Source organism: Ciconia boyciana, chromosome 8, assembly GCF_034638445.1.
Source record: "Ciconia boyciana chromosome 8, ASM3463844v1, whole genome shotgun sequence".
Taxonomy (NCBI): Eukaryota; Metazoa; Chordata; class Aves; order Ciconiiformes; family Ciconiidae; genus Ciconia; species Ciconia boyciana.
The window spans coordinates 52,382,136-52,405,223 of NC_132941.1; the positions used below are offsets into that span (position 1 = coordinate 52,382,136).

Consider the following 23,088-nt stretch of genomic DNA (forward strand, 5'->3'; position numbering starts at 1 on the left):
GCCTGGCACCGTGCCCACCACAGAGCCCGCAGGTATTCCGAGCGTCGCCCGCTCCTCCTGTGCCGGCCGCAGCTCTCCCGCACAGCCCGGGGCCCTTCAGTGCCTGGTGCAAAGTGAAGTCCCTCAAACTTGGAAGGCTGCTGAGCTGAGCCCCGTAGTGCAGCTGGGTCGGCTCAGCACTGTGTGGGTGGCTGTGCCCCCCCAAAACGAGTTTGTGCAATGGAAAGGCTCGGGTTTGCTCTGGTGCCCTCGGGTCCCATCTCGGTGAGCTGCACCTCTGCTTCATGGGGTACCCGGGGTACAGTGTGGGAACAGCTGTGAATGAAAAAGCTTCATCCTTTCCACTGTCACTGATTCCTCTCTTGCAGACCCCCTCTGCCACAGGGAGACGGAGCCGCTGGTTCCTGACCCCCCTGAGCTGCCCCTCGAGCCCTTCGGCACCGCTCCCTCCTGTCCTGGTCCTCCCCTGTGCAAAGACCCCGAGCGGCCCCCCAAGGGAGGGCAGGGACCCCTGTTACAGCAGCAGGATTATTTCAGTGGCAAAAGCCTCGGCGTTCCCAGTGGCTGCGCACGCTTGGCTGGCCGAAAGCTGGTGGCAGATGCTGAGGTCCCCCCCGGCTCTCCCGCGGGCATGGCCACCTCATCCCCCCAGTTTTTGGGTCACCAGGGTGCCCAGTGCCAGGTCTGAACGAAGCCAAAGGGCTTGTCCAAGGTGGTAGATTTGTGTGTCGTGGGTCTCAGGGGACCCCAATTTGTGTGTCTTGGGGCTCGGGGGGCAGAAGGAGTGATGGGGGTCTCTGCGGGCCAGATCTGGCGCTGCCCCACTGCCACTGGCAGCCCAGGTGAAGCTGTCTAGTGGGGTCAGGGCTTTGGGGGCAGCGGCACGGCCCTGGAGCAGCTGTCAGGACATAAATACCAGCCGGATGATTCAGCAGCGTCTCTGCCCGTTCCCAGAGGCGGGAGCAGCCATGCCGGCAGCTGTTTACCAGCTCACAAGGTGCCGGGCAGCTGGTGCTGGGTACTGAACCCCCCGCGGCGGCATCTTCGGCCGGCTGGGAGGAGGTGGGCTGGGGCAGGGGGCAAGATGCCCCACGGCAGGGCTGGGCTCGGCATGATGGGGTTTGCAGCATGTGGCTGGTCTCCAGGCCCCGGGACAGCATGTGCCAGCCCTGGCGAACCAAGCTGGAGTGCGAGCTTTGTGCAAGCGTCTGCGGCTGGAGGCGTTCTCCGGTTTAGAAACGTCCCCAGTCCCAAAGTCCCCGTTTCTGCCTCAAGGTATGCGCTGGCCTTGAGCGCTTGTTGTCAGTGCACGCACCTTGCTGCGAGCGCCTTGGCAATGGCAACGTGTGTGCAATGCGCCGGCTCCATGCTGACTCTGGCAAGAAAATCCCTTCCCTTACCAAGAGCAAACACGGTGCCTTGGCAAAGGGGCACAGAAGTGCTGGAGGTCCTGGACTGATGCTCCTGGAGGCATCGGGATGCTGTGGTTACTGGTGACTGCAGGAGAGTGGAGAGGAGCCTCCCTGCCGGCACGTGCTGCTGGGGACAGGATCTGGGGGGGGGAAGGACCAGGCTGGCATGGAGGTGCCAGTCCCCTGGGAAGCTCAGAGCATTGTGTTTAGCCAAGTTTTCCCCAAACCTGCTCTGAGCCCAGTCCCCCTTCACCCACCCAGTTTCAGCCTGTGCTGGCAGAGGTGGAGGGATCGGAAACCCGCCAGCACCCCTGGTGTGATGGAAATGGGCAGGGGAGCGGGAAGGAGTGTGGGGCTCAGCTCTTACAAGCCAGCAGAGACTCCATGCAGCAGCAGCGAGGCTGGGCTCCTGCTGCACTCTTCTCTGCCCTGCTTCTGGTGGGTCAGCTGCACAAATCACCCCGAGGATTGCCTCCGGGGCAGGGGTGTGCATGGTGGTTCTTCCTCCAGCTCCTCCCTGCCACCCTGAGTCCCCACAAGAACGGACTGGGAGGAGGGAGGATGTTCCCAGCGCTGTGCTGGGCTGCAAACGCATTGCCTTCATCGTCCCCGTGCTGTGCCGTGGGCTGATGGGACCCATCTGGCATCAGATGCCGAGCGGTGAGGAGGCTGGGTGAAAGCAAAGTGCTGGCGGTTCAAAAGAAAACATACACTTTGACACACGGAGTAGAAAGTTGAGTGGTGGGGAGGTTTTATGTCAGTTTTCCTGCCTGCTAGCAAGAGAGGGCAGGAGGAAATAGAAAAGGGGGAAAATGTGAGGGTGTGCAGGGCTGGGGGTGTTGCACCATGCTGGGGCTGTGTGGGGCTTTCCCCTCCGCCCTGGCTGCTTTCCATCCAGGTGCCCTGAGCCATAGCTTTGTTGCTATTTAGTTAAATATTAAGAGGTCAAGTAATAGAGAACCAGAAACCTAATTGCACGCTGCCCTCCGTGGCACAGTGGGTTTTGGTAAAAGCAAACACGGCCCCTCATGTTACGGGAAGGTTATGCTGCTCGAAGTGACAGCCGTAATCCAGCCAGACAGTGAGCATCGATGCTCAGGACACCGTGCAGGCAGGAGATGCCCCATTGCTGCACGATGAATGTCAGCAGCCCCCAACTCACTGGGCCTGGGGGGCCGCAGCTGAGCTCAGCCCGTGGGGTCCGGGCGCCTCTGGGTGCTCCTCCGTGTCCCTGAACAATTGGGAACCCCTGCTTTTGGCCGGAGCTGGGGCTGCCTGCGCCTCCCCACAGCGGCTCGCACACAGGATGGGGTTGGACAGCCCTGCGGCACTACAGGGCGCTCATGTCCCATCTGGAAGGGGCTGTGTCTGTGCACGTGTACACGTACGCGTGTGTGCATATAAGCACATATGTGCACGCATATGTATGCGTGTGTCAGCAGGCACAAATGCATCCCTGTGCTTTTGTGTGCATACACACGCTTGTAAGTACACACATGTGCAGGCACCTGTGTGCATACGCCTGCATGTGCCAGCAGCAGTGTGTGCGCCTGCGTACCATGGGAGAGGAAGCTGCGTGGGAGCTAAAACTGCAGGAACCTCCAAGCTGTTTCCTTCTTTTTCCCCGCAAGGAGCGGGCAGAGGTCCCACCGGCGGGGGCACGCTGTCCTGGGACGGGGCAGGGGAAGGCAGGGCTGGGGGAGCTCTCCCTGCCCCATGGCAGGCTCAGCTCCCAGCCCATGTCGCGTTTGCTCTCCCTGCTCCCAGCGGGGAAACTGAGGCAGGGGCCAGCCAAGGTCACCCCCCTGGGGTCACAGCCGCCGGGCACAGCCTGGGCATCCCTAACCCCCAAACTGCCCGCTGGTCACTTTTCCCCCCTTACCTGGCTGGGGTGGGCCCTTCGTCCCCACCAGCTGTGGGTGGCTGGTCTCCATGGCTCATGGTTGCCTCTGGACAGGCCCCCCCACCCCCACATCCCTGGAGGGGTGAAGGGCTGTTTGTGTTAGCAGCCCCGCAGAGGGGCTAGGGCCTCCCAGCTCAGCCCAGTGCTCACACAAAGTTGTGGGGCCACCATACATCTCAAGCACCCTTCCAGCTCCCCCTGCCCTCCATCGCCTGCCCAAAAAATAGCCAGAGCCATGCTGCGTTGGGAACAGCTTTGTCCAGACGACCCCGCATCCATGGAGCAGGCAGGGCATAGCCTCTATGGTCCCGTCTCATCCCATCCCACCCCACCACTGCCTAGGATCCAGGGCTAGTCCCCATCACGAGGGCACTCGCCAGGCATCCCGCAGCCTGGCCTTCACCCGAAACTTCTGCACCTGCAGCACGACACCGAACTTGCCCTCCAGCGAGGGCAGGGGCTGGTCCTGGGGGCACTCGAGCGTGAACCTCTGCAGCACCCAGGCCAGGAAAAGGAAGAGCTCCATCTTGGCCAGGACTTCGCCCAGGCAGACACGGATCCCGGCCCCGAAGGGCAGGTAGCTGGGCGAGGGCGAGTGGATGTGCTGGCCCTGCTCATCCAGGAAGCGGCCTGCAAGGGGAAAGGGCACCATCGGCATCGGGAGGGATCGGTCCCTTCTGCCTGAGACCTGCCCGAGTTCATAACACGAGTGTCCCTCCCGTGAGCTGCAAGAGCAGAGATGGCGCGAATGCCCCAGCCGGGGGGGAGCAGGATCCGACCTCCCACCACCAAGCCTTCCCCTGGCTCAGCCTCTCCTGCTGCGCCCACCCCGCCGCCCCCTGCCCCCTGGGGAGCACCCAACCCACCGGGGTTGAACTCCTCGGGCTTGTCCCACTCCTTCTCGTCGTGGTGCACGGACCAGAGGTTGATGATGACCCTGGCGCCCTTGGGGATGGAGTATTCCCCGATGCTGCAAGGCGAGCGCAGAGTGAGACGGTCGCTGCCTCCCGCGGTCTCTGCCCCCGTCCCGGCTGCGCCCCGCAGGGTCTCACCTGGTGTCGGCAAGGGACACGTGCGGGATGAGCAGAGGGGACACGGGCCGGATGCGCAGCACTTCGCTGATGGTGGCCTCCAGGTAGGGCAGCAGTGGGCGGTCGCTGAGGTGAGGGTGACGCGCCAGGCCGATTTTCTGGTCCATCTCCTCCTGGATCTTCCTCTGGACCTGGGAGGGGAGCAAGGGCTGGGGTGGGAGCCCGGGGAGGGTGGTCTCCTGTGCGCGGGGGCTCCCCGTGGCAGTGGGGTACATCCAGCATCACCAGCAGGTCCTGGCAGGTTGTGCAGGGCAGAAGTAAAATGCCCACGGCCTGACCCTGCTTATTCGCAAAGCCTGACATCTCTCGGCACCTGCCTTCCCCAAAGCCCCCCACGACGTCCCTGGGGAGGGAGCCCAGGCCTGCCGCCACGGGGCACGGACCCTACCTCGGGGTAGTGGAGCAGGTAGAGCACAGCCCATTTGAGCACAGTCGTGGTGGTCTCCACACCGGCCCCGAAGATGTCCCCCACCGTCATGAGGAGGTGGTCGTCAGTCAGCTCCAGCCCTGGTGCCGGGGGGCTGCTGTTCTCGGCACTGAGCCTCACTTGCAGGAGGGCATCCATGAGGTCCCTCACGGCATCCCCGCAGAAGGCTTCCTGCCAGGGGACATGGCTGAGCCAGGCTGTCCTGGGCACGGTCCCCTCCATCCCAGCTCCAGCACCCCACAGCTCCCGAGCACCTCCCTGTCCTGGCCCCGGTGGCACCTTGTGTTCAGTGAACTTCTGCTGGAGCAGCTGGTCCCGGACCTTGAGGCATCTCTTCAGCAGGGCCAGGTCCTTGTTGGGGAAGATCTGGGGGAGAAAAGCCCCATTACAGCAAGGGGCTCCAGCTCGGCCCAGCCTCTGCAGGCCCCCAGGCAATCGCTCCGTGCCCACTAAGATGCTGGCTCTTGTGGGACACCGCGGCAGGGAACCTCCTAACCCCGGGGGGCTCAGGTAGCCCCCTCCTTCAGGACACATCCCAGCTCCTTCCTCTCGTCCAAGGTGAGAGGAACAGGCAGTCCCCGTGTCCCTGCTCACCTGGAGCCAGGGGAAGATGTCCACCAAGCTCTCCTTGGCCACAGTGTCCACGATACCCTGGCTGTACTCCAGCATGGCCTCGAACTCGGGGTCCCCGCGCCGGTACGAGGAGTTGAAGCAGAGGGAGCAGACCACATTGGTGACGGCCCGTGTGAGCTCGGGCGCCACATCCAGGGCCATATCCTGCGCAGCACTGAGCGTCTCGCACAGGGACGCAGCCTCCCGGCAGACTGGGGTGGAGGGGAAAGGCGGGTGAGGGGGTGATGGTGAAGCCGAGGGGTGGAGGGGGCAGCTGGGGGCTGGAAGGAGGGGTCCCCCACTCATTCAGGGTGTGCAGCCTGCAGAGAGCACCCCCAGCCAGGGCTGAGCCCCGAGGGGCCGGACTGGGCGAAAGGGACGATGCTGGATGCTGGGGAGGAGCAGAGAGGATGGAGACGCGCAGGGAAGTCTCCGTGTGCGGCTTGATGCTCCTCCTGGGTGGAGTGGGGAGCCCGTGGGGCTGGGAGCTGGCTCCATGCCTCAGTTTCCCCAGCTGTGAACAAGGGGAGGCAAAGCTCAGGGCAGAAAATGCATGGGGAGAGGTGCTGGTACAGTACTGGGGATGGAGAGAGGGACCAAGCCCCTGCTGGGAAAACTGGGGGGGTGCTGGGGGGTTTGGGCTGAGCCGATGAGTCTCCTCTTGGTTCCCAGGGGATCAGGGCACAGAGAAAGGAGAAGTCCAGCCCGGATCAAGCGTAGGAGGGAGGTAGAGCCAGGAGGGAGCCCGGGGTACGGCGGGGGACACTTACTGATCCTCTCGAGGGCGAGCGAGCCCTCCCCGAACATGGAGAGGGCGGCGTGCACCAGCTTGCGCTGGAACTTCCAGAGGGGACCGTAGCTGGCGAATGCGATGTCCTTGCCCCCCCGGGACAGCAGGTCCGTGGTCACCTGTGGGACAGGCAGCCCCGGGGTCACCCCGCTGCAGGGCAGCCCTGTGGGGGCCGTGTGTTGGAGAGGGGCGATGCTGGGGGGTGGATGGTCATCTCATCCCAGGGATGATCCGGGGGGCCTGGTGGTTAGCACTGGCAGGCAAAGCCCGGGCTGTGAGCTTTGCTTTTCCCCCCTGAGGACCCATGGAGAGGTTTGGGGACAGATGCCAGGGTTAGGGGCTGGAGTGCCCAGGAAACTTAGGGGGTACAGGGAGCCTGGTGGTACCTGACCCCACGTCCCCAGGCCCCGAGATGCAACCAGCCCCGGGGAAGAACGGGCACCCTCGGGACGGAGGATGCGCAGGATTCACCCTGGGGAACAGCGCAGAGAGGGGCTGCCCCTGCCGTTGCTTTGCTGCAGGCAGGATGGGGACAGGAGACGCACCCTGCCGGGTGCCAGCGCCTTTCTTGGGAGCATCCCCCGCCTCACCCCATGCCGCAGTGGGAGGGGGTCCCCCGAAACCTGCTGCCGACTCACGGTGCGGGGCCGTCCAGCAAAAGCCTTCCCTTTCTTCAGCAGCACCTCCCTGGCGTGCCGGTAGCTGTTCACCACCACCACGTAGTGGGATCCCATCCAGAGGGCGTAGAGGCTGCCGTAGCGGCCCTGCAGGTGCCAGAGCCGCAGGTGGAGCTGGGGGTGCCCGGCCAGCTGCAGCAGGCTCCCCACCAGTGGCAGGGCCGGCAGGCTCCGCAGGCGCCCGGAGCCCGTCCCCCCGGCAGCTCGCCGGCGCGCCAGCTCCCAGGCGCAGAGCAGGGCCAGGGCCAGCAGCAGAATGCCCAGCAGCAGCATGGCGGGCGGCTGTGGGGATGCGGCAGCGCAGGGGGGCTTTATACTGGCTGCGGGGTCATTGCCTTGACCCCAAGGAGGGCTCGCCTCCTTATCGGGGGATGGGGATGGGGGGAATGGAGTGCTGGGCCCACGGCCAGCTCTGCAGCTGGGCACCCGGCAGGAGGCAAGGGCAGCGGGGCCATGGCTGCACCGGGTGGCCGTGGGGGAGCCGTGTTCAGCGGGCTGCGGGCCAGGGGACACTGAGGGCTGGATCCATCCTTGGGCTCTGTCCCTGAGGCCCTGCGGCAGGTGAAGGATGCAGGGGCAGCTGAGCCCTCAGCGTCTCCCCTGGGTGCCATGAGCGCAGCTGGGGACTGGTGGGGCACTGGGGTCTGTCCCCAGCCTGGGAGCCCCTTGACATGCCCGGGAGGGGATGGGCAGCACAGGGCTGGGGACACTGGGCAAGCACTGGGGAGTGCTGAGAAGCCCTGGTCACTGCTGCTCAGTGCTGGGCAAGCACTGGTCAGCCCTGGGCAGCACTGGGCAGCCCCGGGCAGCACTGGTCAGTGCTGGGCAGCCTCGGGGTGCCCGTGCCCGGGGTGATGTCCGGGTTGAGGTGTGCTGGGGGAGACGGTGGGGGGACAAGAGCCCCGAGGGGGCCGGCCCCGGGCAGAGGCGGCCCCTCCGCGGAGGTACCCCCGCCCGCCCGCGGGCCCTGCGCCTTCTCGACTCTTCTGGCCCCCGGCACTCTCCGTAGCGGCACCCGTCGGGGCGAGGCGGGGCGCGGGCAGGGTAAGATGGCGGCGGGGGGCGCGGCGGACGCCCAGGCGCGCTTCGGCCACTCGGTGAAGGGGCTCCTGACCGAGAAGGTGACGAGCTGCGGCACCGACGTGATCGCCCTCACCAAGCAGGTGCTGAAGGGCTCCCGCAGCGCCGAGGTGAGCGGCGGGCGCCGCCGGACGGCCGACTACAGGACCCGGCATGCAGCGCGGCCGCGAGGCCTGCGGGGAGGAGCGGGGGAGGGCGGGCGATCTGGCCCGACCCGGCCCGGCCGCCCCCCAGGGCAGTGCTTGGCGGGGGCGTCGTCCGGGCGGGGCGGCGTGGCCGGGGAGCTGCGGCCCGGCCGGGTCCCGCCGGCTGCTGAGCCGGGGCGCCGGGGGCGGGCGGGCGGCCCGGGGCGTGCTGGGAGCTGTAGTCTGTGGCGGGCGCGGTGCATGCTGGGAATTGTAGTCCGGGCGGGGCATCCCTGGGGCTGGGCGGGGGACGGGGACAGCGGGGCCCGGGCTGCGGGCATGGCTGGGCACCGCCCTGGGGCTCTTGGGCCTCGAGTGCCAGCACCCGGGCTCCGGGTGCGCCCTGGCAGCGCCGGGGAGGCGGTGGGCGGCGGGGGGCTGCCTTTATCCCGTGACATCCCCGCAGAGTGACAGACTGGAGCGATGCCTCAGGCTCTCCCTGAGCCTGCGTGGGGTGGGCTCAGCACCGCGATGCTCCCTGCCAGCCTCGCACTGTGTCACCCGGGCCCCCGGGGTGTCAGCCTGGTGTGCAGGTCTGCTGAGCGGCCATCACGAGCGTCTCGGGAAACGCAGAGCTGCTGCCTCTCAGCCTGGTCTGTGCATTTGTCTTTTAGCTCCTGGGTCAAGCTGCTAGAAACATGGTGATGCAAGAAGATGCCATCTTGCACTCAGAAGATGTAAGCTGTGTTTATCTGCTAGAGCAATAGCGTTTCTAGTGGGCAGGAGGAGAGGAGGGTTATAAGAATGGGGATGCAGACATGTTACTGGAGCCCTGAAATGAAATACATGAGTTCAGGCAGAGTAATCTACTGCTTCTTCAAACCCACGTGTGCTGCTGGCCTCCAGCATCCTGCAGCAAAAGCCAGCCCTTAGGCTCTGCCGTCTCTATCAGAAAGCACCGTAGGTTGAAACAAAGCATTTAGTGTCTGTGCCTCTTGCTGGGAAAGACGAGGGGAGCGTGCCACCGCTGACAGATACCGGTGAGGGTGTTTCGGAGGCAGTGCAGTGGTGCAGATGGCCGTGCTGGAGGAACTCCCCGGGGCATTGGGACAGCTTGCCCTGTGATTCTGCTGAACTGCTCCCACCAGGCGTTCATTCTTTGTCTTGTTCTCCACAGAGTTTAAGGAAAATGGCGATAATAACCACTCATCTACAGTACCAGTAAGTAGGGGACACCACGTTCTCTGTGGGGAGCCTAGTGGATCCCTTGATCCCTTTCCCTTCTTCTTAAAGACCTTGCATGGAGCCCACTCAGACCAATCCCTCTTGCCTGGCTCCTCAAAGATGGGCAGACCCTGGAGCTGGGATCTTTCAGCCCTCTCCAGCTCCACTGGTACAGGACAGGCTGTTTTGGGGTGGGAGCTGAGATTTTTGCCTCCTGTTTGCCATGCACCACATCTCCTGTAAGCGTATGATGCATCTGGGGCTAAGGGGGAGAAGCTCGTGCCACTGTTGTCCTCTCAGGATGTAATCCAGAAACACACCAGGGTTTTGGCCTCCTGAGCCCTTGATCAAGTCCCTTTTCTTCAACATAACATGAACCCTGATGCTGAGATTTTGTTTTTCTGATGCTCTTTTTCTCTCCTTTTTCATCTAGGCAGGAAGCAATTCAGAAGAAGTGAGTACCCAGCTGAAGGCATGCCAGGAGGACCTGGTGGGGCTGTGGGGGTTGATGGAAAGGGAAAAGTGATGGAGTAGGGGGCAGGAAACAGAGCTAAAAGGTTTTTGTAGCTGCCTTTGAAGCAGATGCTGTCCCAGTGGGATAGTGTTTCACTACTGTGAAGAGATGAGAATTTGGGTGAAGGTGTGATTTATACCAAAACTTCCATTTGTTTCCTTAATGTGATAGAGCTCATGACATCATTTGTGATAGGAGATGAGAGTGGAGTAGAGCAGAGCTGTCTGCTTATGGGTGCACAAAATGAGGTTTGCCTTGTGGGGACGTGGAGGTGGGTTGGGGAACCCCAGGGTTTATCTTTTCTGTAGTGTCAGTGCTAGAGCTGTTCTGGTCCCTTGGGCGCAGGCAGCGCAGCGCAGCCTGGGGAGCAGATCTCACTGTGAACCTCTTCTTGCTTGGTCCCCAGCGTTGAGCAGTCGTCAAACCTACAGGACCAGCTGAATCACTTGCTGAAATGAAGCGTAGCCGAAGGCATGAGGACATCTCCACTGGCCCTGAGGGCAACCAAGCATCCTTTCCCTTCCAGACCCTGGGATTCAGACCTGTATCTGGATGGTGCTGGATGTCAGCTGGAATATGTGCAGAGTTTGTGTTTCTGAGCACGTGGGCCCCTCTCACGTGCCCCCATCTACGTCTCTGCTCCAGAACGCTCGCCTGCTTACCTGCACCTAACTGAAACAAGCTTACCTGAAACTTTACTCCCCCCAACAATTCCTGTGCCTGCTTACTTCCCATGTAGCATGAGGTGCTCAGCCCGCACCAGCACTGCAGGCACCCGTGCAGAGTCATTCAGCTAATGATCACTGGCCGTGTGCTTGAGATGGTTTGCCAGCCCAGCACGTGGCATGTGATACTCCTTCTGGCCAAAGTCATGCCTCTCATGGCCACAGGATGACTTCCCTTCCTGTCTCTAACCTCTGCTCAGTTAGGAGCTGTCTCCTGTGAAATGATGGAAGAGTGCTGGTCATGCCTGCATGGGACCAGCAGTCATAGAGCCAGGGGTTTCATACAAAGTTGTGTCCACTCCCCCCCAGTCCCGCAAGAAATGCATAAAATAGAGCTGTGGGTTTTAAATACAGGTGCCTGCAGTTTGACGCTGGTCTGTATTTAGACACAGAGATGTCACAGAATGTAATTTATTTAGGGCATGTTAATCAGTGGGAGCTGTAAGTGCCTGGGTGGGTGAGAGAGGTGCTTCAGCACGGACCGAGGTGCCAGTCCCAGGCCAGAATTTCTGAAAGCGGGAATCTGGGCACTCACCTCTGTCACTGGTCCAGCTGGACATGGTTTGGCCAGCATCTTGCTTGGAGGTTATCTTATTTTCCACTCTGCCAGAGTTTGGAACGCCATCCCCTTGCCAGCCCATCTGCACTGCCTTTGGCCTTCGACTGCATTCCTCTTCCTGGGCTGCTGCTCCAGCTCTTGGTGAAGCAGCCTTGGCTGTGGTGTGTGTGTTTGTATCTCATTGGGAAGGCATCCAAAGGCCTGGCCGGGAAGCAGGCAGGAGACAATCATGAGCCGGTGTGCTCAGTTGTGCACCGCTCTGTGTTGGAGGGCTAGTGACCGGGCTCCTGTGCACTTCCCGGAGAGCTAAGATTGCGCCCAGGCTATAAATATTGTGTCTTGTTTTTGGTAAGTCACTTATCTGGAGCACTTGGAGTGCACGGGAAGCACTTGTTTGCCCGAGTGTGCTTTTCATCAGCTGATACGACAAGGCAAGCTGAGAGCGGGCATCGGCCTGCCACGTTCCTGTTGGAGTTGTGCTGCGGGGGTTTGGCAGAGCCTTCTCCTGGGCTGGATTTCACCATCCCCTCCAGTGCCACTGCCTGTTTGGGCTTCACCTGGTGGCACCCCATCTCCTGCATCCCCATGAGGGTGCCATCCTTGGCCCAGGGGCCATGGAGGGATATCTGTGCCTTGGGGGTATTCCAATCCCTGGGCTTGCAGCCGCCCTTGGGGAACGAGTTTTTTTCCTGAGCTGCTGGAGATGTGACTCATTTGCTGGGAATAAAAGCTGCCCTAAAACTGCAGCAGAGTCTGTGCTGGGGGGAGCCTGTTTGGGATGGTGGGTCCCTGCCCCCCGGTGTCCGCCATCATGCTTCAGCTCTGGGGGCTTCTTTGCAGACACAGTGTGTCTTTGCTGCAGGTGGCTCATCCCCTCTGCCAGGTCCTGCCCTCTGCAGGGGCCGGAGCAGCCCTGGGGCGTTAAACTCGGGGCTCCCTGCGTTTAGGGTGAGCAGGGACGGGGCTGCGCCATGGGGGTGCAGAGCTGTTGGGGGGGGGAGGCAGCAGGGCGGGTCTCTGGGGGTGTCTGTGGGCAGAGGCCGTGGGTGCCGGCGTGGGCTGCGGGTGGTGGCAGTGTCACCCCCACGGGAGCGGGGCCGGCTGCCCCTGCTGCGCCTGGGGCCCTGCGGGCAGGCTGCGGGGCCGGGTGCCCGGGGCCTGGGCCAGGCGAGAGCGGTGCCGGGACAGGCGGCAGGCCCGGGGCGGTGCAGGGGGCCGGGGCGGAGCGTGGCCCGGGCAGGGCAGAGTCTGGCCGAAGCGCGGCGGCTGGAGGCAGTACGGCAGGCCGGGGCCTCGGCTGGGGGTGCTGGGGGCGCTGGGGGCACGCCCTGGGGCGAAGGGCTCTCTGTGAAGCGGGGGAGGGGGGGAGTTTTTGGGGGCTCGTCTCTCCCGGCCAGCTGGGACTGGGGTTTTGGGGGGGGGGACACACACGTTGTGAGGCTCCCCCAGGAGGTCCCTGCTCGGCTGCAAGTCTGGGGGTCTCCCTGGGGACTGCCGGGGGGGGGCGGAGGCAAAAAGTGCTCCCATCAGGGAAGGAGGGGGGTCAGGGCCTTCGGGGGGCCCGGCGCAGTGCCTATGGCTGTGGCGTCAGGTACTACCCCACGTTCCCCTTGCAGTGGCAGCCCCCCGCGGAGAGCAGACCCGCCGGGAGGTGCAGGTGAGGGGCGCGGGTGGGAGCTGGCGGGGGTCGGGGCGGGTGGGCAGGGGGCCGAGCCCAGGCCGCACCGGGATGCCTGCGGCGGTCAGAGGACAAAGCTCGTTTCGGGGCCCAGATAAAAACGCTCGGTGCAGTCGGCTGCTTTGCTCCCGTTTCCCACAGGGATGGAGGGGCTGGGCAGCCCTGCGTTCCCCTGCCCTCGTTCCCCGTGCCCCTCTTGGCCAGGGAAGCAGCAGCTGCAGCCCGCAAAGTTACTGCAAATGGGAATTAAATCCCCTAGTGTGCAAACACGTCTGTGCGTGCAAGCAAGGGCAGCTGGGGAGGATGGGGGCAAAGGGATGCTTGATGTTAGCCTAATTTTTAGGTGGGTGCAAATGAGAGCACCAGTGCCAGAGGACACCAGGGGGACGTACAAGCTGAGTGCAGGCATGGTGTGTGGGGAGCTCTGGGGCGCAGCTTGTCATAGTTTGGTGGCCTCTGTCTTTCCCATCTCAGGATTACTATGGCAAAGAGCTGCAGAAGTCGGAGGACCTGAAAACCAACGCTTGTGTCACCTCAGCCAGGCCCCTTCCCAAATCGGTGAGAGAGGCTCTGGAGCGTGTCCACGAGGAGGTGCTGGCCAGGTAAACCCCAGGGTCTCCCCTCTGCTGCTGCTTCCCTGTGGGCTGCAGCCCCCAAGACCCCCATGCCACAGGGGCACCTCTGCCCGGCTCATCTCGGCATCCATGCAGGTACTATGGCTGCGGTCTGGTGATCCCCGAGTGCCTGGCATTGTGCCGGATCCTGGACCTGGGGAGCGGCAGCGGCAGAGACTGCTACCTGCTGAGCCAGCTGGTTGGGGAGCAGGGCCATGTCACTGGGATAGACATGACCGAGGGCCAGGTACAGTGCGGAGCCAGGGCTTCCCCTCATCCTCCCAGTATCCCCCCACTGTCATTCCCTTCCTCCTCCCAGGTTGAGGTGGCGAAGAAGCACATTGCCTACCACATGGACAAGTTTGGCTACCAAAAGCCGAACGTGGAATTCCTTCAGGGTTACATGGAGAAGCTGGGTGATGCCGGGCTGGCCGATGAGAGCTATGATATTGTCATGTAGGTACCATGCAGGGCACTGCCACCCTCAGTCCTGCTGCCACCAAGGGCTACGGGCTGGAGTTTGGGTCCACATCCTGCCAGGTTGCTCACTTCAGGAGCACACGTTAGGAAAGGGAAAATCCCAAGGCAGAATCTAGGCTAGAGCCTGGGAATATAGAAGCTGCCCTTTTCATGGTCGAATCGGCATCTCCAAATCCTGCATGAAACGATGGGACATGCAGCAGCTGGTGGATATGCAGCAGCTGGCGGTGCTGAGCGTGCGAGAGGGTGCAAATGAGCCTTGGTCTCCTCCTCCCCAGCTCCAACTGCGTCATCAACCTTGCCCCCGACAAGAGGGCCGTGCTGCGGGAGGCCTACCGCGTGCTGAAGGTAACGCCAGGGCCAGCACCCGTGGCAGGAGCAGAGCGGGGTTGGGGTGGCCCTGCTGTTGGGGTGCCACTGGGATGCAGCAAATGGGATCCAGCAAGGTAGGGCTGCGGAATGGGGCCAGGGGAGGGCACCTCTGCAGAGGGTCTTGAGCAGGGTGGCGTTGGGAGGTGCCCAGTTCTCCCTGCCCCTTTTATTCCATTGCTTCTTGGGGTCTCCCTTCACCCCTCGCTGTCTTCCAGCCTGGGGGAGAGATGTACTTCAGCGACATCTATGCCAGCCAGCGCCTGAGCGAGGCCGTCCGGAAGCACAGGGTGCTGTGGGGTGCGTAGAGCTCTGGGATGGGAGTGGGTGGGATGGGGGAACCGGACCTTTGTCTCCATCACCTGTGTCTGCGGTTTCATGCCAGGGGAGTGCCTGGCGGGAGCCCTGTACTGGAGAGACCTGTACAGCATCGCCGAGGAGGTGGGGTTCAGCACCCCGTGCCTGGTCACCGCCAGCCCCATCACCATTGGCGACAAGGAGCTGGAGGGCATCATCGGTGAGGGTCTGACCGGGGACTGTTGGGTCCGAGCAGCCATGGGGAGATGTGCTGGGATCCTGGGTTCTGCCGGTTCCCAGCCCAGGCACTTGGTGCCCAACCCACCAAGCTCTCCCTTGCAGGTGACTGCCGCTTCGTCTCTGCAACTTTCCGCCTGTTCAAGGTGCCAGGTAGCAGCCGGGCCGGGCCGGGCCAGGTCATCTACAATGGTGGGATCGTGGGGCACGAGCGAGAGCTGGTGTTTGACGCCAACTTCACCTTCAAGGTGCGGGGTGGGGCTCCCCAGGATGCCAGGCAGTCCTGGTCTGTAGGGCTGGGGATGAGGCAGAGCTGATGAAGCAGTGCTGCTCAGCAGCGTCCTCTGTGATTCTGGGGGTAAGCTTTAGTAGATGGGGTGGTGGGTGGGAGCAGAGGGGCTGTATAAACCAGGGGAGCTGCAAACAGGGACGGGAAAGGGAGTCAGACCCATGCATTGCATTGGGGGGGTGGTGGGAGCAGGACATCCGCGGTGCCTTCACAAGGGGCTTTGGAGTCAGCTGCTTGCTTGTTGTGGGTCTTTCTCAAGGTTTTGGGTCAGGCTGTGCCCCTGCTTTTGCCCCCTACCCATCACCTGGCTGTGTGGCTGGGGTCCCCTGAGCCACGTATCCCGGACCCCAGCCCTGTGACCGTCCCTCTGTCCCCAGGAAGGAGAGGTGGTGGATGTGGATGCCGAGATGGCCGCGATCTTGCGGAGCTCTAGGTTTGCGGAGGAGTTCCTGATCCGAGCCGGCGGGGACAGTGCTGATGCACCACAGGGCTGCTGTCGCAAGAGGGCGAAGGCTGGTAGCAGGCAGCTCCACAGCTGGGTTCAAGGATAGGGACATGGGTGTCCTGTGCCATCAGAGTTGCCCTGGGGTATCAGAGGGGCTATGGCATGACACCAAGAGACCTGAGTCCTTCTGGGCAGGAGCCCATGGGGCACCGAGGGTGGTGCTTGGTGCCTGAGTTTGGGCAACTGCACCCCAGCACAGGTTGGAGCCCTCCAAACGGGGGGTCTGCTCTAACCACCAGGCGTGAGAGCCCCCTGTCCCCCCAACGTGTCCATGGGGGCTGCCGAGGCTGACAGCTGGACCTACTTGATGTCTCCCAAGGGGAGACATCCTTCCTCCAGGAGATGGCTGGGGAGAGCTTGCCCCAGGGAGGTGATGGCCCATCCCCACAGCTCCTTCCTCCCTATCACTCTCCCAGCACCTCCCAGCTGCTGATGTGAGCTTGGCCCTGGCTGCCAGCCCTGACCCTGCAGCACAAAGCACCTCTATCTGCTGGAAGCCTCTGTCCTCCTCCCCTTGGTGGTCCTTCCAGCCTGCAGATAGGCCAGGAGAGGCTGGGAAGCGGGGATCATTGGTACATGAGGGAGATAACGCCCTGCAGCTGCGTGTCCCTGAAACACAACCTTGTACTTGGGGAGGGGGAAATGTTCTTGGGTCCCTGTCCAAGCAGGAGGCATTTCTCAGATAAAAGCAGAGCTGATGTCCCAGAGAAGCTCTTGGCGTCCTCCTCGCAGCAGGGAAAAGCAGCTGGAGTGACCTGGGGGCTGCCCCCACATTAGCTATGGGGGGGTCTGCTTGGGCTGCCCCACTAGCAGGGAGGGAGTGATGGGGACATGCTGCTTTTCCCTCTTGCTTCCCTCTGGTCTGATCCTGCCCCGGGTTGTTCTCTGACCTCCAGGAGAAGATCTGCGATCCCTTCCAGCTGTTGGAGCAGCTGGCAGCCCCGGTTCCTGCCTGCCGTCCCGGTGGCACCTGTGGTGGCCCAGGGTGCTGCTGAGTGGCAAGCGATGCCCCCGCGCTGGCAGATGCGAGTGGGACAGGAGGATGTGGCCCCAGCAGCGTGTGCCTTCCACCGGAGAGCAAATAAATGGCTGAGCTTGAAGGCTGTGTGCTCACGGATGGGGCCCATGGGGCCCGTGGGGTGCTGTGCTTCCCTGTTGGGGGTGGTGGGGCAGGTTGTGCCCGGTTGCAGTGAGGACAGGCAGCTGTCCTGTGGGTCCCCTCACTATGGGGCTGGCAATGGCCACATGGCTCGGACACACAGGCTGGGACAGTCTCTGTGGGAAAGGGGTCGTGGGTCCCCACTCGTGGGACGGCAGGTCTGGCATGGGTTTGCTAGCAGCTGTGTGCTGGTGTTGAGCCCACGGAGCAGACGGAGACCTTTGCAGAAGGCAGCTTGGCAGAGCAGGGTGCGAAAGGAGGCCCTGGTGCCATGCAGGCCCTGACCCTGCAGCATGCACCCCTGTGCATGAGCCCGGCTCCAATCTGAGGTCTTTGGGAGCCCGCAGCCCAGATGCAAATGCCTCTGAGAAGCAAAAGACACAGCAATAAGCAGCCCAGTTGCTTTTTTCCTTCTTTTGATCTCCCCATGCTAACCCTCCACATGCAAGGAACCATGAGCATCCAACACGCAAATCCTATGCAAGCTCCCAGCAGCGGGCTGAGCAGCTCAGTAAGGTGGCTGCAAATGGCCATCTCCCCAAGGCAGTGGGCGAGAAGGACCAGTCACCTCCCAGGGCTCAGCCAGGCCTGCTTTTCCATGAAGAACTCAATGTGGCACATGGGGTGCAGAGGGATGTCCACATTATTTGCATTCAGGACGGGGGATGCCCCAAGCGCAGCTCCCCATGCCTTGTCTCGCTTGCAGCCCTACAGCCCGTTCCAGGAGACGGGTATTTTCTCTCCCTTCCCTTGTGCATAGCTACTTAAGTTTATATTTTCCCCCGGACTCCATCTAGCGGGAAAGCCCCAAGTCCCCTGCAAGCGTCGCACCTGCAGAGTTTTGCAGAGAAATGCAGCGGTTCTGGAAAGCCAGAAATCCGGCCAGCTGTGTCCTGCAGAGGGTGAGGAGCGAGGAGCGAGGGCTTCGAGGCTGCGGTGGGAGGCGATGGGCTGTGCTCCTGCCGCCCCATGTGAATCCTGCACGTCCCGGCCCGCAGAGGCTGTTTGGGAAAGGCTGGGGGCTGCTGAACAGCAGTGGTGCCTGAGCCCTTGGGTGAGCAGCTGAGCTTAGAAATGAGGGACTGTTTCCACCCCTCCTCACATGATGATTTTCCAGGAGGGACCCAATTTCCCTTCTCTGCCATTTAAACAGCATCTTGCTGTGGCATGGGGGAAGATAAAGAGCAAAAAATAAAATATTTGGGTTCAAAAAGAAACATGGGCAAGTGCCAAGGATGCTCTGGAGTAGCAGTAGCAGTGACTGAGGAGGGTCCAGGTAGTAAGGAGGCACTTCCTGAACATCTGGAATGAAAAGCGTGAGCAGTTAGGTAACGCCTGACTGAAGCACAGACAGGGAATCCAGAAACAGATGTGAAAGGCAGAGATGTTCAATAGCTCTCCTTGTTCTCTGATGGAAACAAAACTGCAGAATACCCCATCTTGGGTGACATGGCTAGAAAAGGCAGTTTACCGTCTGTCCCAAGGGAGACATGAGATGGTTTCTACTTGTATATGAAGCTTTCAAATACCTGGTAAATGTGGCTCCCAGCAAGAGCTGTACCAGGACAAGGAACGCTCATCGGGCCTCCGGTGTTAACTCCTGACAAAATTTGGACCATTACAAAAAAATGAGGATTGTAAAAAGAATTACAAGGTTTTGAAGGATTTCCTATGTGCTCCGGACTGCTTAACCTGCCCTCTGCCATCAGCAAAACAGGGGAGTGATTAATTCACAATTTAGAGATTAAACATATAAATGATGCCCATAAATATGGTTTCCTGGAAAGTTGCCTTGCCACCCCGTCCTTTTGGCTTTGGATGAGACTATGAGTCTGGCCTATTGGCTGTACAAAAATTTGTAAGTTCTTGGGTTTAGAGCTATAACATGATTTAAAAAAAAAATCCTTGGTGTTATCTGGAGTCAACAGGGCATGCATTGGCTGGCTTCAGGTAGGGCTCCCTGACAGACCAGCCTTGGGGGCGGCTGTGACCCAGCAGGCAAGAGGAGTCTGAAACTGTATGGAAGGACCTCAGGAAGGACCTGCCACAAACACAGCCAAGGTGCTGTTTAATTCCCCATCCACTGCATAACCCTCTTCTGCTATTACTTACAAAGACTTTCTCAAAGTCCTCAAACAGCCCATGCCGGGAAGTTTGCAGTAATTAGCTCCTGCTATCAAAGAGAGCCTTCCCAGTGTGAACGGAAGAGCAGATGGGGCAGGGGGTCCTACCTGCAGACCCCTTCATTAAAAAGGCATGAGTCCCTGCTGTGGCCTTTCGGCTTGCCTGGCGAGAGAGGTGCCCACAGCGAGGTCCCCCTTTCGCATGCATACGGAAAAGGCTACAGCTAAATGCCACTGCATTTGCACAGCACTATTTTTTTTCCCAAATTCTCAGCATTTGGGGGCGGAAGCAGCTGAGAGGACTTTTCCTTGCATTTGACTTTGATTTTGAGTATTAGAGTAGGGGTCCTCACCAGGATGTGGATGTGGAGGTGTCTGGTCTGCCTGGCTTTGCTTGTTGCATGCCTTGGGGTTTTCAGCCCCCAAGCAAAGAGGTGGTCGTGCAGCCCCACCCTGCGTGAGGAACCCCAAACCAATCTGTCCAACCCCCCGGTCTGGGTGCTTTGGTGATTGTAGACATGGGCCAAATCCCCTTCTCCCAGTGTGATGAAGCTGTGCAGCATCGGTGTCCTCCCTCTGCAGGCAGGGAGGATGCTGCGAGGGCAGGACGATGCGTAAGCTGTGGTGCTCTGATTCACCCCGAAGTGAAAGGGAAGTGATTCCTGAGTCCCTGCTCACTGTGGTTAGCAGGGAGTCGCTGTGGCTCAGGGGCACCTGTCCCCTTCCTGGAGGAGCACACCTGCAGAACTGCTCCAGGATGAGCTGAATGAGGCTTGGGACGAGGAAAAATTCGTGACTATGGCCCCAGAGCACTGTGCTCTGCTCCCCCGCCGTATTGGGTTGTCCTGCGCAATCCTCCACTCTTCCATTTTCCAAGCACTCAGATGGAGGGGAGGCTGTTTTACCTCCTCCAAAGGGTCACCCTGAACGCAATTGCGGTCTCAGCTTCCACGAGCCATACTGGATGCTCCCACAGCAGTTCGTCTCTGGCTGTCTGGGATGTTAAACTGCATCCTGCGCTGTGTATTGCTCATGGCTGATGGAGTGATGATGGCTGGGCCGTGGGGCGTTTATTGCCCCCGCTGGGATTGCGGCAGAGCAGCTGAGGCCTCGGAAAGAGCCCGGCTCTCGGGACGGTGGACATAAGCACACGCTTAAATTGCGGGTCTTGTCCTGAATCGGGGCCCGTCAGCCCGAAGCGCATCCACGCAGTAAGGGCGAGCTGAGCAGAGCGAAGCGCCTGGGGAGGCCTTGAACACCCCGGCGGGAGCTCCAAAGCCCCGGCCCCACTCGTGCCAAGTCTCGGCGTGGGGTTTGTCTAATTTGATGAGGCTGGAGGTGCCCCGGGTGGCTGAGCAAAAGGCGGAGATGAGAGAGAGGAGCGCGGCTCGCCCATATTTAGTATTTAATGTTTAATATTTAATGTTGAATTTCGCTGGCAGGAACGACAAAGCCAAGGAAATGCCGGGGCGCGGGGCGGGGTGCCCGGCGGGGCGGAGGGTGCCCGGGGGCCAGAGCGCGGCGGGTGAATCTTTAATCGTTGCACTGTACCGCACCGATGGCGGCTCGGGCAGAGCAGGGAGCGGGCACGGCCGGACGGTGCCGGGAGAACCACCGCCCCCGGCCGCCAGCAGCCCCGGTGCCGAGGACGCGGCCCCGAGCACGGGGCAGCCCCGCGGAGCACCTCCGGCCCGCTGCCGGCGGAAAGGCGCAGGCGGGAGGGCGAGGGGATGCTCCCCGCCGGGCCGGGCCGGGCTGCGCCGCGCCGCGCGGGGCCACCAGGGAGCGCTGCGCGACCGCCGACCGGTGCGGCGGGGGCGGGGGAGGGGGGGCGACTACGGGACGCGGAGCGGCGCACCGGGACCGCTGCGGGGGGCGAGCGGCGCGGCGCGGCGCGGCGCGGCGCGGCGGGTGCGTGGGCAGCGGCAGCTGCAGCGGGCCGGGCAGGGGCGGCGGGGGGAGCGGTCCCGTCCGCCCCGTCCCGACCGCCCCGTCCCCCGGCGCGGGGCTCGCGAGCCGCCCCGCCGAGCGCCGCACGCGCCGTCCCCGGCCCGCCGGCCGCACCGCACCCCCATTGGTCGCGCCCCTCCGAGGCTCCGCCCCGCCGGCCCCGAGCCCCGCCGCCATTGGCCGTGGCTCCGCGGCCGGCCCCGCCCCCGCCCGCCTGGAGTACACACCGGAGTCACGCGCCCCCCGCGCTGGGGAGGCGGTGGCGGGCGGCGGGGCGGGGCCGGGCCGCCATTGGCGGGGGGGCGGGCGCTGATTGGCGGCGCGCTGCGCCGGGCCCGCCCCCGCGAGGCGGGCGGGGAGGGGCGGGGAGGGCAGCGGCTTGAGGCGGCGCTCGGCTCGGCCCGGCCCGGTAGTCGCCGCCTGTCGGGTCCCGCGGGCAGCCGTGCCCGCCGCCTCGCCCGCCGCCGCCGCGCCGCGCCCGCCACCGCCGCCGCCGGGGGAGCCGGGGCACGCCGCAGGCGCCGCGCGGCGATGCGGGGCCGCGGCGGCGCCGAGCCCTGACTAAAGATGGCCGCGCTGCCCGGTGGGAACATGGCGGGGGGCGGCCGGGGGGCGCGGGTGGTGCTGCTGCTGCTGCTCGGCGGCTGCCTGGGCCGGCGGCCCCCGGCCGCCGCCGCCGTCGCGCCGCCCGCCGCCGCCGTCGTCCCCCCCTCGGCGGCGGCGGCGGAGGAGACGGTGATCATCGGCCTGCGGCTGGAGGACACGGACGACGTCTCCTTCATGGAGGGGGGCGCGCTGCGGGTGAGCGAGCGGACGCGGGTGAAGCTGCGGGTCTACGGGCAGAACATCAACAACGAGACCTGGTCGCGCATCGCCTTCACGGAGCACGAGCGGCGGCGGGGCGGGCGGGCGGCGGCGGCGGGGCGCGGCGGCGGCGGCGGCGGGGCGGCGGGCGGCGGCGCCCCGCAGCGCTGCGGCATCCGCACCTCGGACATCATCATCCTGCCGCACATCGTGCTCAACCGCCGCACCTCGGGCATCATCGAGATCGAGATCAAGCCCCTGCGCAAGACGGAGAAGAGCAAGTCCTACTACCTGTGCACCTCCGTCTCGGCCCCCGCCGCCGCCGCCCTGGGGCCCGGGGCCGCTGGAGGGCTGGCGGGCGCCGAGGGGCCGGCCGGGCCCCCGCCCTGGGGCGAGACCACCTGGATCTACCACGACGGCGAGGACACCAAGATGATCGTGGGCGAGGAGAAGAAGTTCCTGCTGCCCTTCTGGCTGCAGGTCATCTTCATCTCGCTCCTCCTCTGCCTCTCGGGCATGTTCAGCGGCCTCAACCTGGGGCTCATGGCCCTGGACCCCATGGAGCTGCGCATCGTGCAGAACTGTGGCACGGACAAAGAGAAGAACTACGCCAAGCGCATTGAGCCTGTGCGGCGCCAGGGCAACTACCTGCTCTGCTCCCTCCTGCTGGGCAACGTCCTGGTCAACACCACGCTTACCATCCTGCTGGACGACATCGCCGGCTCCGGGCTGGTGGCCGTGGTGGTCTCCACCATCGGTATCGTCATCTTCGGCGAGATCGTGCCGCAGGCCATTTGCTCTCGGCACGGCCTGGCCGTGGGCGCCAACACCATCTTCCTCACCAAGTTTTTCATGATGATGACCTTCCCGGCCTCCTACCCCGTCAGCAAGTTGCTGGACTGTGTCCTGGGCCAGGAGATCGGCACGGTCTATAACCGTGAGAAGTTGTTGGAGATGCTGCGGGTCACCGACCCTTACAATGATCTAGTCAAGGAGGAGCTCAACATTATCCAGGGAGCCCTGGAGCTGCGCACCAAGACAGTGGAGGATGTGATGACTCCCCTCCGAGACTGCTTCATGATCGCTGCCGAGGCTGTGCTCGACTTCAACACTATGTCTGAGATCATGGAGAGCGGTTATACCCGCATCCCCGTTTTCGAGGGTGACCGCTCCAATATCGTGGACCTGCTCTTTGTTAAGGACCTGGCTTTTGTGGACCCTGATGACTGCACTCCGCTCAAGACCATCACCCGCTTCTACAACCATCCGCTGCACTTTGTCTTCAATGACACCAAGCTTGATGCCATGCTGGAGGAGTTCAAGAAAGGTGGGCTCGTGCCCGTGGTGGGGGCGTGGGGGTGCTGCTTGGTGGCAGTGAGCATCTACCTTCCTGCGGCGAGCTGGCCGGGAAGGTGAGGGAGCTCTGCAGAGAGGTCCTCTCGGG

At 62.8% G+C, this 23,088-nt stretch overlaps 4 protein-coding genes across 9 annotated transcripts in view; 3 read left to right on the top strand and 1 right to left on the bottom strand.

Moving 5' to 3' along the window:
* Positions 1-3,638: 3,638 nt before the first annotated feature.
* CYP17A1 (cytochrome P450 family 17 subfamily A member 1) lies at positions 3,639-7,185 on the bottom strand. Its single transcript, XM_072870565.1, has 8 exons — positions 6,874-7,185; positions 6,216-6,354; positions 5,428-5,657; positions 5,113-5,199; positions 4,795-5,004; positions 4,368-4,537; positions 4,182-4,285; positions 3,639-3,945 (listed from the first exon to the last, which is right to left on the bottom strand). Exons 1-8 carry the CDS (start codon positions 7,183-7,185, stop codon positions 3,677-3,679), a joined length of 1,521 nt encoding a protein of 506 aa, XP_072726666.1. The 3' UTR covers positions 3,639-3,676.
* A 734-nt stretch (positions 7,186-7,919) lies between these two features.
* On the top strand, positions 7,920-11,883 carry BORCS7 (BLOC-1 related complex subunit 7). Of its 2 annotated transcripts, XM_072871035.1 has the most exons (5): positions 7,928-8,102; positions 8,792-8,854; positions 9,295-9,338; positions 9,775-9,795; positions 10,262-11,883. In XM_072871035.1, the coding sequence occupies exons 1-5, from the start codon at positions 7,962-7,964 to the stop codon at positions 10,311-10,313; spliced, it is 321 nt and encodes a 106-aa protein (XP_072727136.1). In that variant the 5' UTR covers positions 7,928-7,961; the 3' UTR covers positions 10,314-11,883. The 2 variants fall into 2 exon arrangements, with proteins under 2 accessions (XP_072727137.1, XP_072727136.1); XM_072871036.1 differs by lacking the exon at positions 8,792-8,854 and having other exon boundaries at positions 7,920-8,102.
* Positions 11,884-12,376: 493 nt separating this feature from the next.
* Positions 12,377-16,695, top strand: AS3MT (arsenite methyltransferase). The gene is made up of 11 exons (XM_072871034.1): positions 12,377-12,414; positions 12,756-12,796; positions 13,292-13,419; positions 13,528-13,678; positions 13,751-13,887; positions 14,190-14,259; positions 14,499-14,580; positions 14,666-14,797; positions 14,920-15,062; positions 15,481-15,615; positions 16,505-16,695. Coding segments are annotated over exons 1-11 (1,119 nt in total). The 5' UTR covers positions 12,377-12,413; the 3' UTR covers positions 16,604-16,695.
* Positions 16,696-21,229: 4,534 nt separating this feature from the next.
* Positions 21,230-23,088, top strand: part of CNNM2 (cyclin and CBS domain divalent metal cation transport mediator 2) — a 128,877-nt gene continuing 127,018 nt past the window's right edge. For all 5 annotated transcript variants that reach the window (XR_012043755.1, XM_072869817.1, XM_072869818.1 and 2 more), the window contains exon 1: positions 21,230-22,971. Coding sequence is in view for 4 of the 5 variants with exons in the window: in XM_072869817.1 (XP_072725918.1) it covers positions 21,408-22,971 (1,564 nt within the window). In the remaining variant the exon portion in view is untranslated. The remainder of the gene's footprint in view (positions 22,972-23,088) is intronic.

What these genes read in the sequence shown, in the direction of transcription:
- CYP17A1 (XM_072870565.1), bottom strand. Translation starts at nt 7,185, where the DNA reads ATGCTGCTGCTGGGCATTCTGCTGCTGGCCCTGGCCCTGCTCTGCGCC. An exon ending in TTGCTGGACGGCCCCGCACC is followed by an intron (nt 6,355 to 6,873) that starts GTGAGTCGGCAG and finishes CCTGTCCCACAG; the next exon opens with GTGACCACGGACCTGCTGTC. An exon ending in AGAAGTTCACTGAACACAAG is followed by an intron (nt 5,005 to 5,112) that starts GTGCCACCGGGG and finishes GTCCCCTGGCAG; the next exon opens with GAAGCCTTCTGCGGGGATGC.
- BORCS7 (XM_072871035.1), top strand. Translation starts at nt 7,962, where the DNA reads ATGGCGGCGGGGGGCGCGGCGGACGCCCAGGCGCGCTTCGGCCACTCG. An exon ending in CCATCTTGCACTCAGAAGAT is followed by an intron (nt 8,855 to 9,294) that starts GTAAGCTGTGTT and finishes TGTTCTCCACAG; the next exon opens with AGTTTAAGGAAAATGGCGAT. An exon ending in ACCACTCATCTACAGTACCA is followed by an intron (nt 9,339 to 9,774) that starts GTAAGTAGGGGA and finishes TTTTTCATCTAG; the next exon opens with GCAGGAAGCAATTCAGAAGA.
- AS3MT (XM_072871034.1), top strand. An exon ending in AGACCCGCCGGGAGGTGCAG is followed by an intron (nt 12,797 to 13,291) that starts GTGAGGGGCGCG and finishes TTCCCATCTCAG; the next exon opens with GATTACTATGGCAAAGAGCT. An exon ending in GAGAGCTATGATATTGTCAT is followed by an intron (nt 13,888 to 14,189) that starts GTAGGTACCATG and finishes CCTCCTCCCCAG; the next exon opens with CTCCAACTGCGTCATCAACC.